Source organism: Tamandua tetradactyla, chromosome 4 (assembly GCF_023851605.1).
Source record: "Tamandua tetradactyla isolate mTamTet1 chromosome 4, mTamTet1.pri, whole genome shotgun sequence".
Classification (NCBI taxonomy): Eukaryota; Metazoa; Chordata; class Mammalia; order Pilosa; family Myrmecophagidae; genus Tamandua; species Tamandua tetradactyla.
In genome coordinates, this window is record NC_135330.1 from 142,926,931 (window position 1) to 142,943,004 (window position 16,074).

Consider the following 16,074-nt stretch of genomic DNA (forward strand, 5'->3'; position numbering starts at 1 on the left):
AGTTAAAGGTTTTACACTTAAATTTAGTAAAAAGATGTAGTATCCTTTTATTTGATTGCAAAAATACCTAGAATATTCAGCAAGATATACATTATGTTAACATATTCATATATCCATTACTAAGGAAACTTATTTGAGAACTAATGGAATTTGAAAATTTTGTGTTTTCTTAGCCTCTTTCTCTCCCTCGCTACCTATGAGGTGGCCTAGAAAATAAAAGGGCAGGATGCAAATCTGTCAGCATGGTTACCTTTTCCTTTTTATAGCCATCTACTAGGAAAGAAGTCGAAATTGGTAACCAACAATGTGGCTTCATAAACTTTTCTCAAAAATTGTCTTTGTTGTGGCTGATTCTATTATTAATAATTACAAATTTTAAGTAATTACAATGGGATCTTGTAAAGACTCTAACCACAAGCTTCTTCTCTCCTACTGAAAACAAAAGTGAAACAAGGAAACTGCAGCAATGTATTTATTGGAAATGAACAAGACATTATATTAACCTGATGAAGATGTTACAATACATGAAGTCTAATTGGTGCAACATTAAAAAAATCAAAAATGGAAAAGACAATTCATTTTCAAAAGAAAATATTGTATGCAAGTCACCTTAACCTCTGAACACAATAATGTAACTCATAATTTTGACTCTTGTGTCCAGAATAAAATTCACTTTAAACTGAAAAACAGGAAAAAAAGTTTTATTTTTCTAACTTGAAGATTCCTTGGCTACCACCTGGGTGTCATTACACATAAAGTGGTAATTTGCATCACAGACTGTAACAAAATATTAGATATATTCCTGGTAAGGAAAAAACCCTCCAACAAATAAATTTTCAGGAAATTCTGGCAGCAAATCACTTGGGGGACCCTACTACATGAGGTACCTAGAATCAGCATTTTCTTGTCTATAGAAACAGAACCTAGAAGCTACATTAACTTTACTAATAAGACACTTTAAAAATTGTCTTAAAAAACAAAACACCTGCCCAGATTAGAGGACATGCTGATTTGTTACAAGATCCATTATATTGACACTGAGTAACAGTATAAAAGAGGGCTTCAGATGCTTATCATCTGCTTATCAAGGTTTTCTGAAACCTTTAGTGCTTTACTCTATTACCATACAATATCTTTCAACTTGTTGCATAAGAAACTTCCTTTGAAGAAAACTAACCCAAACATACCACCTGCAGTAATACAAGTCCTGCAAAAAGCAGCGGTGATTATTATTGTTTGGAAAGGCAAAAATACCGCATTTGCTTTCAGAGGCACTATCACAGAATCATCTCTGAAACAGAGAATGGTGTATGCACTTTGAAAATTCCTTTCCTTCTATGCATCTGCGTGCATGAACATCCCGTAATATCCCTAATACTTGGAGGCTCAGGAAGGTGGGTTTTAGATGAGGGGTGCCATTTCCCCCTTCCTTGCCAACAGACTTCAACAAAGTTTGTTAAATATTTCACAGTTCTCATAATTTTTCACAGGAAAGGAGAATATGACTAAGAGTTTATTAGATTCTGTCAAATGGCAAAAGAAGAAAAGAAAGGGAAAAAAGGAATCTGAATACAGCAAGTTACCTTTAGAAAATCAATCACAACTGCATTTCCTTATCCTTTTCTTTCCTAAATTAAGAGCTCTCTCTCACTTCTTGGTGGGAAAATGGCAAATCCTTGCCACTGATTGTAAAGGGAATTCAGTTCACAATCATAGAAGTAGTTTAACTAAAAAGGTAGAAAGCTAACCTAGGCAACCTGGGTCCTAAATTAAATTTCTGAGGCCTGCTAATAGTCATCCGCCTAACAATGGTGGGTAATTTGCTAGAAAATTAGCAAGTTCTCCTTCTTAGGAGTGGTAGACTCAGCCACTGGGTCTTGGCTTCTCCTTATTTTGTCTAAAGTAACACCAAACCAGACTCAAAATGCAGGTAGAGGCAACATGCTAGTTGGCACAAGGCGGCGTGGGGCGGGGGGGAAGGACCCCACCTTCCTGTAAAACCCATAGGAGCAAGGCTGCCGGCCTGTCACTTTATATAGTATATCAGTAGATTTTAAGACAGGTACACATAAAATTAAATAAATGTTTCCACCCTTCCTCCTCTCTACCACCGAGTGAAACATGCTGTTCTTTGGAGAAAAACATACATTCATTTTTTTTTTCAAGTATTTTTTCAATAGACAAAGGTGTTCTAGCTCTGTTCAACTACAAAGACGAAAAGATTTTACAGGTATCCGAGGGGAATTTCACTTTATAACTTCCCTTTGGTGTGGATTTCATGAAGTTGTGACTAAAAAAAATATTGCTCTAAATATACGTCTATTCATTTTTATCCGAAAGCATGAATCCTTGATGTCTAATTTATATAAATACATATATGTACACAGTCAACTACCACCACCGCCACTACCCCCTCCCAGTCTACACATGCACAGGGGCTTAGGATTCACACAGGCCAAGGACAGAGGGGTGCACTGCTCTGGCTGGAGGCTCAGCACCCACGTCAGAGGCTTTCAGCTTTGGCGTCCAGCCTTCGGCCGGCAGCGTGCAGACGCCCCCTTTCTATAGTCTTCTAAGCAGCACTTTCTGCTGAGACGCACTTCTTAATTATGGCTTATTCCCTGTCTTGGCTTTGTTGCTAGGGTTGCAGTTTAGGTCTCTGAGCAGCATTTCACAATTGGCTAGAGCCTCTGCTGGCAGCAACTTTCGGATTTGTTCCACCGTCTTTTGATAAGCCATTTTCTCTTGCTCCAGGGTCCGGATTAAAGATTTCATTTTGGTCTCTCTGGTCAAAAGATTTTCCAGGTTTGACTCCAAAGTCTGGATTTTAGCATGAGCCACCTGTTTGACAAAAACAAAATCCTCCAAATTAAAATTTTGAAGATTCTCATTCTTCACTGTAACACCAGCCAGACATTCTCTCTCTCTCTCTCTCTCTCTCTACATAAACATAAGAATTACATCAAACTACTTAATAAAGTATTATGTGACACAAATACTCTGACAACTTTCATAAAATGAGATTTTTAGGGTTCTCAAAAATCTAACAATGGTACTAACACAATTTTGTCTCATCTCACTGGATATACCAATAATGTAATATTAAATGATCACCCCCAAGATGGGGTCCTTATTCTACACACACTTTAATCCCCTGGAGTGGATGGGATCTGGAATAGCTGAGGAGAAACAGATGAAATGGTTTCTCTCTCTAACTGAAGGTGTAGGGTTTGCTAGACACATACTTGGGATCCTACCAGTTTTTAAGGGTGTTAAGAGTCACCTCATAACTTAGGAACCCAGACATAATGATTATGTAGAGCTGTCCAGGACAAGCTTTGCAACAATTAATAAAAATCATTACAATAGGATACACACATACAAACCCAGGTTCCCTACTAGAAAATGCTCAATTACTCACAAATGAAACATCCAGGTATTAAAGGTGAATACGTCAACTGTTTATTTATCTTTTTGAAAACAGACAGCGTTGGCTCTTTTTTTGAATAAAAAAGAGGACGGAATTTTCCATGAGCATAGCGAATGTATGGTGACGTGAAGGAAGCTGGTGCTTCTATTGCTAAGGGGCAACTACTCAAGAGTTCTGGCATTTCTAACCTACTTCTAGCCTAGCTGCCCTTGCAGAGGACTCACCCACATAGAAGCAAAGAGATTTCCTGTTTTCTGGTTTGGAGCAGGTGTGCCATTGGCAGAAGGGAGGGTGAAGAAGAAACCAAGTATTTAAGCTCCAACCCATCACCCTCTCTGCAGGCTCACCATCTAACTCCCCATTCCCAACACACCTAAGCCATGCCCCCTGAGGACCTGCATGCACAGGACACAACATACTAAGTTACGGATGCTTAATGTTGCTTTGCAATACATTATTGCATTTGTAAGTACAAGTATATAAATAAATATATAGTATTTTATATTCCCAAATAATTGCAAACTCTTTGACAGCAGAGACTATGTGTTTCATGTATATTTTCATTCAATTATCTCAGAGTTATCCCTTTCTCTTTCCATTTCTGTGAATTTCATGCCAGCAACTCTTAGCATTCTCAATCAGATTTCTACGAGTATCTTCTAACTGGTCTCACTACCTTCTCTCCCAACCTGTCCTCAGCAAGGTTTCCAGTTGACCTTTCCCTTTATCTAAAGGGTTAAGGTCACATTCTTCTGCTTGATACTGAAAGTTTTCTAGAATTTTGGCTCCATCATATTTATTCCACGTCTTCCCAATATAAATCTTAAACTGATGCTGAGCTAAGTCTGCTGCACTGCCACACCCTTGTGGTATACCAACCTTCCTCTTGCCGTCCCCCTACCCAACTTTAAGTTCTCTTCCCTCATTTCTTCCACCGAACCTTCAGAATCCACCTCAAGCTCCAATTCCCTCACAATTTTCGCAATTTCTCATACTCAATTCTACCTGCCTAACTTTGCCAAATATACACTATTTCCAACAGGTTTTAACCAGATTCCTCTTTGAATTGTGATTTAACTTTTTGTGAGAGTAAATCTAAATAGATTACTATGCATGCATTTGTAGCCCCCAGAGCACTTGGATACAATTTGATACATAGGTCCTTAGTCAGCAATAGTTAAATTCGCTCACCTGCCCCTATCACTTCTGGGGTAGGTCTGTGTGTGCAGGAGGTATTCAAGTACCTTTTTTTTTGTCAACCTATACCTCTTTACCTGTAATTTTTCTAAGAGGTCCATGTTTTGTCTTTTCAGCTGGCTATTGGCCCTCTCCAGCTTCTCCATAGGTTCGCTATCCTCACAGGCATATGAAGATTCCTGAAGTTCATCTTGTAGCACATGATATTCCACCTCATAGGCATGTAGCTGTTTAGAAATATCCATCTCAAAAACCTATACCGTAAAAACACCATGGATTAGCCAGGCCTTCAGTATGTAAGCAATCTGTGTATCTTGGTATACTTCATATACTTATATTTCCTAATGCTTATTAATGAGGACAATAAAGTTATGTCAAAAGGAAGAATAAAAAGTTAAATTGTCAATGTGAGGGAAAGTAGATTACTTCTGAACAGCTGAAACAGTCTTACGATGGAGCCAAATCACTAGAATAAATTAATGTTTAAACAAAATATTCGTAACTAGTAACTATCTCCTAAAATGAAGTAAACGAGGTAAACAACATTAATTATTACCTAATATTACCTATGTTAGAGATCATCTTTGCTGAATAGTAACAAAATTGCACAGGCTATTTCTATAATAATGAGGATGAAGGCACTTCTAATTTAATTGCCAGTGGAGCAGAAAGGCTTTATAACAAATATTTACATCCATTTGTTATTCCATGTGAACATCTTAGGAGACACTTACATACTCTACCACACACAGAATCTTCAAAATGCATACCCAGAGCACAGTATGTGGCTGTAAGGGCTGTCGCAGCTTCCCATATTACTGCCACAGATGAAGACAGTAAACTTAGATGTTAGAGGGCAGGTAGTCCTCATTACTCTAAACTTGCTTGGGGGAAGGTGAGGTGGCAGCTGCCATTTAAGCAATGATGTCTACACTAATACTGTGGGGAGAAAAGAAACCATAAAAACTGCACTATTTCTGATTGCTCTGCCTTGCTATACCAAATCTGACTTTCTTTACTACTATCAGAGATATTCTAACCTTAGAATTTAAGTAAGGGGATTTCTGGCCCACCTGATCAGTCCTCTGAAACAAGCATCATTTCTGAAATAGCCCAACTTAAGGGACTATTGCAGTCCATTGCAGTACGGACTGCAGTGGAATATTATACAAACATTAAAATGCTGGCATGGATCTATATTTAATGGCATGGAAAAATGTTCAATACTCTACATATATTTTAAGTAAAATTAGTCTATATAATAGGATATATACTATGATTGTATTTATGTAAAAATAAATACCTATTTCTAGATATATAAAAACTGAGGGATGTTTGAAAGAAGTTTAAAATGTTATCTCTAGATGTTGGGATTTGTAGTTACTTTTAGCTTCTTCTCCCTGCTTTTTCGGTTATTTGCATTTTTTACAATGACCATAATTAAAACTCATCAAGGTCTCCTTCAATATCAGCAGTTCATTCCATAGATCATCAACTCTAATTATTATAAAATTCTCTCTAAAATCAAGTCCAAGTCTGCCTGCCTATAAATTCTATCCGTTAATCTTAGTAGTGAACTGTACAGCCAGGCAATTTTCTCATTCATTTTAGAAGAGATGTGCTCTGACTTCCAATCAGATGTCATCTCTACTCTAAAAGCACAATCTCAAACTGCTTCCCAATCAAAAAGGCTTTGCAGAAGAATTAATAAACAAATAAAGAGGTAGATAAGTTACATTTTTCAGCTTGCAAAGCATTTCAGTATGTAAAAACAGTTCAGATTTTTTAACTGCCTTACAAGTTTGAAATTATTTCAGAATAAAAAGTTTAAGAAAATTAAAAGAAACTGTTCATGGATATTTATGGAATAAACATGATTTAGACACCATCTAATGAAAATTTTATTTGTGATAAATAATGTTGGCTCATACTTCAGTGTGAATTACAGTGGAAGAATCTCATTAATTGGTTACATTTGCTCCTACAAGTAACAGGATCAGTTATTATTATTACCATTTTGTAAGGGAGGAAGTTGAGACTCAGAGATGTTGTGGCCCAAAGTCAAACAGGTAGCAGGTGGCAGGGCACTAGAAATAAGATTTCAAATCCCCCTTTTCTTGATCTAAACTTGAAATTCTTTCTGCTATCCCAAGTGTCTCCAGGAAACTGGTAAATTTACTAATGCTCTTAAAGCATGATCATCTCACCTACAAATCTCATTTTAAGCTTGTTCATTTCATCTGAACAACATCAATATATAACTACCACTTACCTGGTCCCTACAAAGAGCTATATGGGGTGCTGATTACTCTCCATTTGCTTATCAGATCCATTCTCTGTCCTCATCTATTCTGCTATGCCCTGACAGGCTGATACCCATGAATCTTCCCCAAACTTCCTTTCTACCTGGCTTCTGGTTGGGTATGGCCCATGGCAAGTATCAGCAGGAGGCCAGAAAGGGGCAGGAAAGGTTGGGTATTTCTTCCCTCCTCGGCTCTCCAAGAGCACGACCACCACCAGAGGTCCCTTCTCCAAAGTTCCTGCTCTCGCTGGGCCTGGTAACTCTCCTGTACCCTGCCCTCCCTGCTCAGCACCAAGGGTATACACAGCTTCCTTCTGTTATTAGTTCCTTGGCACCTTGGCATCCATTTCTGGTTTCCTTCACCCTGCCCACACCTTTGTAAAAGGTAACTTCATATGTGAGTCATTGGAAGTAGACTGTGGAGGGACCCTAAATGATACACAGAGTCTCCTTCATTTAAGCCCACAAAACTTCTTGGATATTGTTCCATTTTAGAGCTAAGAATACCAGTGTTCAGTAAACTAAGGTGATGTGTGCAAGCCAAACAACTACTAAAGAACCAGAGGAGGATGCAGACCCAGTGCTATCTAATTCCAACACGTATGCTCTTGCCATATGTACTTCATTGTATATTTTTAAACAGAATTAACAATATTACAGTGGCTCAGTAGGTCTCATTTTCTTTCCAGGTCTTCCTAACTCTGCCAGTTCTATCTTCAATCTTACTATCAGTTTAATGTAACGCATTCCTGAAAAATTCATTATATAATACTAACTCCCTTTTCCTGTGCATAGCCCAATAGACAATATCACAATGTAAAAGTTTCACAAGTCTCATTTCTATATAAAATGATCAAACCAAAAAAGCTGAAAAATTATTACCTGTCAAACATAACTACATTTTTATGCTGAAAAGTTTAATATGTAATCAGTAGAAGAGACTGTGGTATAATCTCATATCTTATTATTATTCAAATCATACCTGGGTGATAATTTTTTCCATTTCAGCTGTATTCATATCTGGTAGTGTGCTTTTAAGAAATTCAACAATATTTTCGAAGTTTTCACATTCCATTATAAGTGTCTCTTGGATGCTTAGTAGGCTGAGTGCAACCTTAAATATAACTTCAGTTCCCTGAAGAAAAATAATATCTAAAAAAGAGATATAATTTTCATGATCAAAATTATGCATCGATTACTGTAAAAAGTGTGCTTTTGTAGTAACTTTTTTTTAATTACTGCAGCTGGATCAGAAAACATTTTGCAATAAAATTGATCAAGACTACCTGAATTAAAAAAAAATTAGTATAACAATAAACAAACATATGTTTAACTATTATTCTTACCTCTTTAGAAACCTCAGAAAACGTCAAAGAGAAAAAAAGTTACAAATTTAAAATATATATTTATACTTTAAAACTATATAAATTATACACCTGTGTATTTACTCATCACTCTTAAGGGCAGATTTCATAGAGAAGATTTAATTGATTACATAATCCTCGGAGATACTTGTTCAACTGCTACTTATTCAAGGAGATACTTATTCCTTGTTTCAACAGGAATAAGAAATAAATCAACATAACTAGTTAACACTGTGTTATTTAAACTCTCATTAATCTAGTTAAAAAGTACATGAACCTGTTAATATGCAATTAAAGCACTAGAGCAAGACATTAAAAAAAAAAACTTTAAAAGAAAAATCAAAACAAACATATAACCTAAATCAGAGGAGGAAGAGAAAAGGAAAGTTACCTAATTCTGAACCTGCTTGTTAACAAACACAAACATGAAATCATTTTGAAAGTACCCCCCTTTTGTATGAAAGGTCCTCTTAATCTATGTCATTTTCAAATCAATAATATACCACAGGGGAACTTAAAAAAACAGAGGAAACTACAAAATAATTACTTTAAATATGATCATTCTTCTTCCTCATACATATTTCCCTGTCCTATCAATCTCTATTTTCTTTACTAAATTCAATGTAAAGGACTGAGCAGCTATTGCATAGCTGACAGCATCATTCATATTCTCACAGGAAGAAATAGATTTACTGGGGAGATTTGTTTTAGAACTACGATACCAAGCTTCCACAGGTAAGTCAAAGGGAGATGCTCTGAAACATCATTCTGCTTTGATAAGCCCTTCTCTGAGAATAGAAAAATATATAAATTGAAGGATTTATAGAAGACCCATCAAAGGAACCCAAACTCCAAAGCAATCACATATACTCAATAAATAAGAGAAATGTGATGGATGTCTGAATCACTGCATCTTGATTTTACTCTTTTACTGCATTTAGCTATAGATTTTATTACTGTTAAGGTAGTGTTTTTCAAACTTTTAAAATCACAGTCCCCAGTAAAAAAGACACTGTGCACACCATTACACATATATTCTCAAAACTGAAGTTTCTTTAAACAATATTTCTCCTTAGTACTTGTAATATTCTCTGATATTTTCACTGAATACTATTCTATTTCACCTTTTTAATGTTGGCAGTGACCTACAATTGGGTCAATGCTCACAATTTGAAAACATCTCTAATCTAATAAAAGCAAAGCTGTGAATACTGACTACTTTGACCATGGTTAACCAGATAGTTGAGCAGACCATAAAATTGTGGGAAGCTTTCCTGAGACCACTGAGGTCAAAACAACATCATTAGAATACACTTCTAGTGAATACTTGGGTCTTGATTTTTTTTTTTTTTTGGCTGTTGTTATTTTGCTTTTTAAATTACTGACTTGGGCAAACCTAACTACAGACTTGTGGTTAGATGTAGGGTCTCCAAAGGGGGCATAAACCATATCATGCCCTCTTTTTTATTCCTACTGCCTAACACTGTGATTGAGGGGTAACAGGGACTCAATAATCTGCCCCAGGCTATACTGCCTGAGTTTAGTGCTCTTCCCTGAGCTGCACAGATTTAGAGACTGGCTACCACCATTGCACTGGCATGAAAAGACAATCATTTAAGCAATGAAATGGGAATTAAAGTTACACTGTTAACAACAAAAAGTCAGATTAAGAAATGTCATTAGAAAAAACATTACCATAGATACCTCTGTTGGACATAGTTGGAGAGAGATGATTCTCTTTGTTTTGGATTTGGGTTGAAGAGGACAATGGGGAAGTTAAAAAAAAAAAAAGGAGAGGTAAGAAAATAGTGTATAACAATCTGGAAAATTATGCAGACTGGATCCGTAGTTCCAATTTTAAAAAAAAGTTCCCTGATTTTTAGGCATAAATGAAAATAAGAGCTCCATTACCGCTTGCCCAAAATGCAAGAGTCCAATTTCTCCTCTTCTCTTTTCCTATTAATTTGAATTTTATTTCAAACCAGTAAGTTTTCAAATTACTATCAAATAGAACCAGGTGCATTTATTAAATTTCACTAGCAATTTGCTATTCTGTGTCAAACATGATAAATTAATCAGGATGCCACATGGCTAAGAAATATATTCCTTGGAATAAATAACACTGTTGCATTTGGTCATAAGCATCTCTTACCAAAAACTCTGGCTACAAATCCTAATGGAAATTGAGAGGCAAACAATGTGAGGAACCAGGGGGCAGCATAAAGACTGGGGCTGATTTCATTCTCTTCAAGATGATTGTAGAGATCTCTGTGGTAATCATGAAGGAGCCTTGACAGCTGGTACATCTGAATCTAAAATTAATTTGGAGAAGAAAAATAAAATATTATGTATTTCTCGGCGTGTGCATAATACATATCAGCTTTCATTATTCTAATATTTAGTGACAAATTCACACATATTAGATAAATAATAAAATTAATACTTAATTTTTCTTATTATTTTAAAGTTGATATTAAATTCTAATTTCACTTTATTGGGCTCATAAAGTAAGTCACCTGAAGTCCATCTAAGACAACTGAGCAAGTTTCTCTCATGTGTTTTGGTATCATATTCATACATGGAAATAGTATTGTTCCTGTTGGGGGAAGGCATTGCTTTTGGAATTTAAACAGAATTGTTTTGGCTCAGGAATCTCACAGAGAGTCCATTCCAATTTCAGGCCAATTCCTGAAAATTCCATTCTGAAGACTCTACCGCATTCAGTGGTCAATGCATACGGGGCCAAACATCTGATACATGATGGAGCTACTGCTTAGTCCCATCAATCTACACTGCTGGATGGAACGTAGATACAGAATGTTATGAGGCTGGAAGTTTGAGGTATCAATACTAAAATCAAAGGCATTCAGCAGCACGTGGCATTTTTATGACAAAGATGATTAAAACAAAAATTCAGTTTTTTCCAAATGCTACTAAGATTAAAAGAAATTATTTAGGTTGATTATTGTGTTGATTACCAGCATTTCAAAAAGAAAAATTATAGAGACAGCATAAAGTGACCTTTAAACTCTTATGTCTATGATAGTTATGACAAATAAACAAATTTTGTGAATTGTATAATAATTTAAATTTCTACCCACACAGTTAACAAATGAATGGTGGTTCCTTGATTAGTTACATCAGCTTGACATTTTGGTATGAAATATATAATATATTTTATTCAATCTAGCAGGAATTATTTTGCTAACAGAAATAGTCAAAACATCACCATTAATTAAATATTTAACTCTGCAAGTGGTAACAAGTACAAAAAATATGGTGGGGAGACAAGGGTATAGGAAAACTAAATATGTAGAGGCTATTGAAAGTTAAGTTGGTATCAAACCAAATATGATAGTTATATATTTAGGATTTTAAACTTTAATCCCATGGTAATCACAAGCAAAACAGATGAAAAATATACCCAGACAGAAGTAAGAAGGCACTTAATATGGTACAATATAAAATCAAATAACTATAAAAGTAGGCATTAACGTAAGTTAGGGACAAAAGAAAGTATAAGACTGACAAAGGCTAAATAGCAAAATGCAGAAGACCTACATCATCAGTAGTGACTATATGTACATTGTATTCTCCAAAACAAAGATTTATTGTTACTTTTTATATATTTCATTGTAGCATTGCAGCACCTGTAGGAAGAAGTGGAGTTACATACTAAACAACACACTACAATAATACTGGCATTAATAAATACCCAAATGGTTACCTTTACCCCAGGTTTTTATTCCTTTATGTCGCTTTGAACTATTGTCAAGTGTCCTTTCCTTTCAGTCTGAAGAACTCCCTTTACCATTGCTTGTAGGCAGGTCTAGTGGAGCTGAACTCTCTCAGCTTTTGTTAATCTGAAAATGTCTTGATCTCTCCCTTGTTTTATTTGCCTCCCTTATTTTTGAAAGAGAGTCTCACCAGATACAAAATTCTTAGCCAGCAGTTGTTTTCTTCCAGAACTTTAAGTATTTCAACCCACTACCTTTCCTGCCTTCATGGTTTCTGATGAGAAATCAGCAATCTAACTGAGACTCCCTAGTATGCAACAGGTTGCTTTGTCTCCCAGCTTTCAGAACTCTCTCCTTGTCTTTTGCATTCAAGAGTGTGATCAATACAAGACAGGGCATATTTTTCTTCATGTTTACCCTATTTGGTGTTCTCTGGGCTTTTGGGATGTTGCATGTTCATGTCTTGCTAAGTTTTATTAGTTTTCTGTCATTATTTTTTAGTATTCCTTCTGCCTATTTCTCTTTCTTCTTCTGAGACTTTAAAATGCATATATTGGTGTGCCTGTTGGTGTCCCATAGCTATCTTATGCTATTTTCACTTTTAATATTTCTTTTTTCTTTATATTCCTCAATCTGACTTATTTTTAAGTGTCCTGTCTTAGGGTTCACTGATTCTTTCTTTTGCCAGCTCTAATCTGCTCTTGAAACTCTCCTGTGCCTTTTTGATTTCAGTTATTTTGATCTTCAACTCCAATAATTCTCTTTGGTTTCTTTTTAAAATGTCCATCTCTTCACTTTGACTCTCTTATTGCTTGTTCATTGTTTTCCTGATACCTTTTAGTTCTTTCTCTGTATTTTCCTTGAGAATTTTTATGCAATTTTATTGATATACTTTATATTTGCACATACCATATAATCATCCAAATATTGCATACAGGCGAATGCAGTATGCAGGGTTTTCCCTGTCTTTCTCGGACTCTGCCTTGTACCGGGCTTTTGCTTTTAGTTGTTTTGGAGTCTCCCTCTTGCAGGAGTTTGGTTGCCCCCTCTGTTTCCCAGGAGACAGACTTTCCTCTCTGAGTGGCTGAAGGCAGCAGGCCTTTGTCCCAAACTGCTGGCTTCTACAGGTTTTGTTTGTTTTTAACTTTTTTCTTGTACAGTACAAAATATATACAAAGAAAAGAAATAAAAAAGCAATAGTGGCCTCTATAGCTTTTTACATTCCTTTTATTGTCTTAAGCTGCTTTTACCTGGAGGGCAAATTCTAGGAGGAGGGAACAATGGAGAGGACCATTGTTAATGGTCAAGTTAATCTCTGCAGCCAAAACAGGGCTAGGGACCCAAGAAGGGGGCACAGGCCCGCTCCAAAGTGTCCTGGGGAGGGGATCAGGAAGGATGCCAAGAGTTTCTCCAACAGTTCCCCAAAGCTGAGCTTTCCTAACCTGCCAGGCAAATGCAGCCTTTCAGCTAACTGGCCCCCTGCAGTCCTGAGGAAGTATAGCTTCTTTAAGTCTCTGCTACACCTTCCTTCTCAAGGGTGGGTTGAAACAGTAGCTACCTTCAGAGCTGGGACCCCAGAGAAACAAATTTGCTAATCAAAAGCTGTGATCAGTGATCAACAATATCACCCCTGCTTTGGGGGATGAGAATTTTTTTGTCCCATTCTTTCACCAGCAGCTAGCCAGGTGGCTTGCCATGAGGTGGGGGGATGGGAGCCAGTGGCTGCCACAAGGAGAGAGTAAATTACTGTACTTGACCATAATTTATCAGTCTCTTCCTTCCACTCTTCCGTGGATGCTGTACAGTGTTCTTCTGGCCTCTGCAGTTTCAAAACAGTCGTTTCAGACAGTCCTGCCTATTTAATAATTCCTTTGGTAGAACAGCTGAGTCCTGGAACTGTCTACTTCACCATCTTTCCACAGACCTCCTATTTCCAAAATTTAAACAAAAGATCCTTTTCTACCAATAAGGTGAGAAAAAAGGGAACAAAGATCATCTGATACATTCTCCATGTAACCCATAAACTTGGGGAACAGAGATTTGCCCCTCCACCAACTTTCTTGAATTGCTCATTTCTTCTCTTCAGGCCTATTATGGAAAAGCCATTCTGCAAATGATGTCACACACTTTGAGGTTTAGCAGAATCCCGAATCCCACAGGAAAACAGTGAACTAAAACACGGCCCTACCTTTAGCCAAGTTTTCAAACCATGGGTCCCAATTTCCTTAAATCTGGATTTAATTTAGATGAGGTCAGCTGCTGAAATTTCTGGCTTAACAGGTTCCTAGTGAAGAACAACTTTCTTACCTGCAGTGACATCATGTCGGGCCTGTACTGCTTGCGGAAGCCAAGGTCATACATGAGGAATTTCAGCATTTCAAAGGCCTGCTCTTCACTCATGTGCAGAAGCAGCACTCCAGCCACAAAGCTGATCCCCTGACAGTATCCCACCTCCTTGTCCAGCAAAGAATAGGCTTTCAGCAGGTTAAAGAGTGATAGCTGCCCTGCCCCCAGCTGGACTGAAAAGTAAGGGTGAGTAGGAAATGTCCTTCCTGCAGAGGAAAAGAAAAGAAATATTTCTAAGAAGTACTGATTCTGTGCAGAGCAGGGTAAAACTGCAATTCAGTGACCTCTAGGAATCAACAAACACATTTTTACAACCAGGGAGAGTTGCTCTACCTAATTAAGAATCTCTTACCATAGCAAGTCCCAAGTCCTACCTGCCAGACTACACCCCATTTCCACATATAAGATATGGGAGTAAATATTTTATGCTAAGTAGCACTCCTTTTCAGCCAAAATAAAACAAAAATTCATAGGCAAACCAAGGACAAAGCCAGGAGAAATCCTAGGGGAATAGATAATTTATTCTGACTATAAAGCAAGGTAAATTCTAAATTCACATAAATGCCATATTTTACCTGAAATCAGACTTCCATAAGAGTATCATATTCCTTAAACGGAAATCTAGTAGTCGTCCACAGACAGATTTATTCCTCCTTTTCTTGTATTATGACATTAGAGGGTTACACTGTTTGACATTTAGTCCTGCCATGCAGGAAATACTTCTTTTTCAAACATCCCTAGCTCTCTTTCTTATACTACTTCTGTGAGCCATGTTGTAGCCCATTCTTTTTTCACTATGTCCAAGAAGGACAAGGAAATTAAAGGGTCAAGCTGATTTCAAATAACTTCCCACCCAAATTTCCCCTTTGGGTATAAATTTACCATGGAGACACTTCAGATATCAAATGAAGTCAGTCCTGGAGCTCTAAAGAGCTGGTACTGAATACTAAAACAAACCCAGCTTTAAGACCAAAGCTCTAAATCACCAACAACTTGATTTTCCTGAGTCAAGAAAATGAAAGGGGATGTTAGCTTCATTGTATAATGATTACTCCTGTGAATTAGAACTTGCAAGAATGCTTAATTTAAAAATGTTTTCTACCATATATGCTTAAAGGTGGTCCTTTCCATAGGAACTGTAAGAGTAATTCTACAGAGCAAGTAAGGGGAAGATATGAGAAAATAAGATCACTGAGAAAGCACAGGCGGCCACAAGTAGAGTCAAATAAGCAATTCTTAAAATTACAATTTTACTTTCCTCACTTAAAATTTTTACTTAAAAAAATCTATAAATACACTGTCTATGCAAGAAGTTTCTCCTAACTTCATTTTTTCTGACCAGCCTTTCCTGGTAATTTGATCATCATCTCCCTCTCTTTTTAAGGAAATGTGCTTTCAGGTATCCCTGAGTGCACGGCGCCAACTCCTAGGTCTCATCACCGTTTCACCTTCCGAGAACCGCAGATGTCTTAGAGACTGTCTAGCTCAGAGGCCTTATTGAATAGAGAGGACTGAGACTCAGAAGGAAGGTAATTTACCTAAGACCACAGTTAGTGGTAGAATCAGAACAAGGACTTAAGTTTTCAGATTCTCTGTAAAATGCCCATTTTAATTCTACTGAGCTCAAAATATACGAACTGGGTGGGGACCTTTTCCATAAAAGCTTTCTGTCTTCCAGAAGCAAGAGAAGTAAAAACC

General features: G+C 36.8%; 1 protein-coding gene across 4 annotated transcripts in view; it reads right to left on the bottom strand.

The window, feature by feature from the left end:
• Positions 1-459: 459 nt before the first annotated feature.
• The window catches only part of TBC1D4 (TBC1 domain family member 4), a 245,825-nt gene continuing 230,210 nt past the window's right edge, over positions 460-16,074 (bottom strand). For all 4 annotated transcript variants that reach the window (XM_077158430.1, XM_077158431.1, XM_077158432.1 and 1 more), the window contains 5 exons: positions 14,338-14,582; positions 10,446-10,605; positions 7,912-8,081; positions 4,705-4,881; positions 460-2,841 (listed from right to left, as the gene is read on the bottom strand). In XM_077158430.1, the coding sequence (XP_077014545.1) occupies positions 2,608-2,841; positions 4,705-4,881; positions 7,912-8,081; positions 10,446-10,605; positions 14,338-14,582 (986 nt within the window). In that variant the 3' untranslated portion in view covers positions 460-2,607. The remainder of the gene's footprint in view (positions 2,842-4,704; positions 4,882-7,911; positions 8,082-10,445; positions 10,606-14,337; positions 14,583-16,074) is intronic.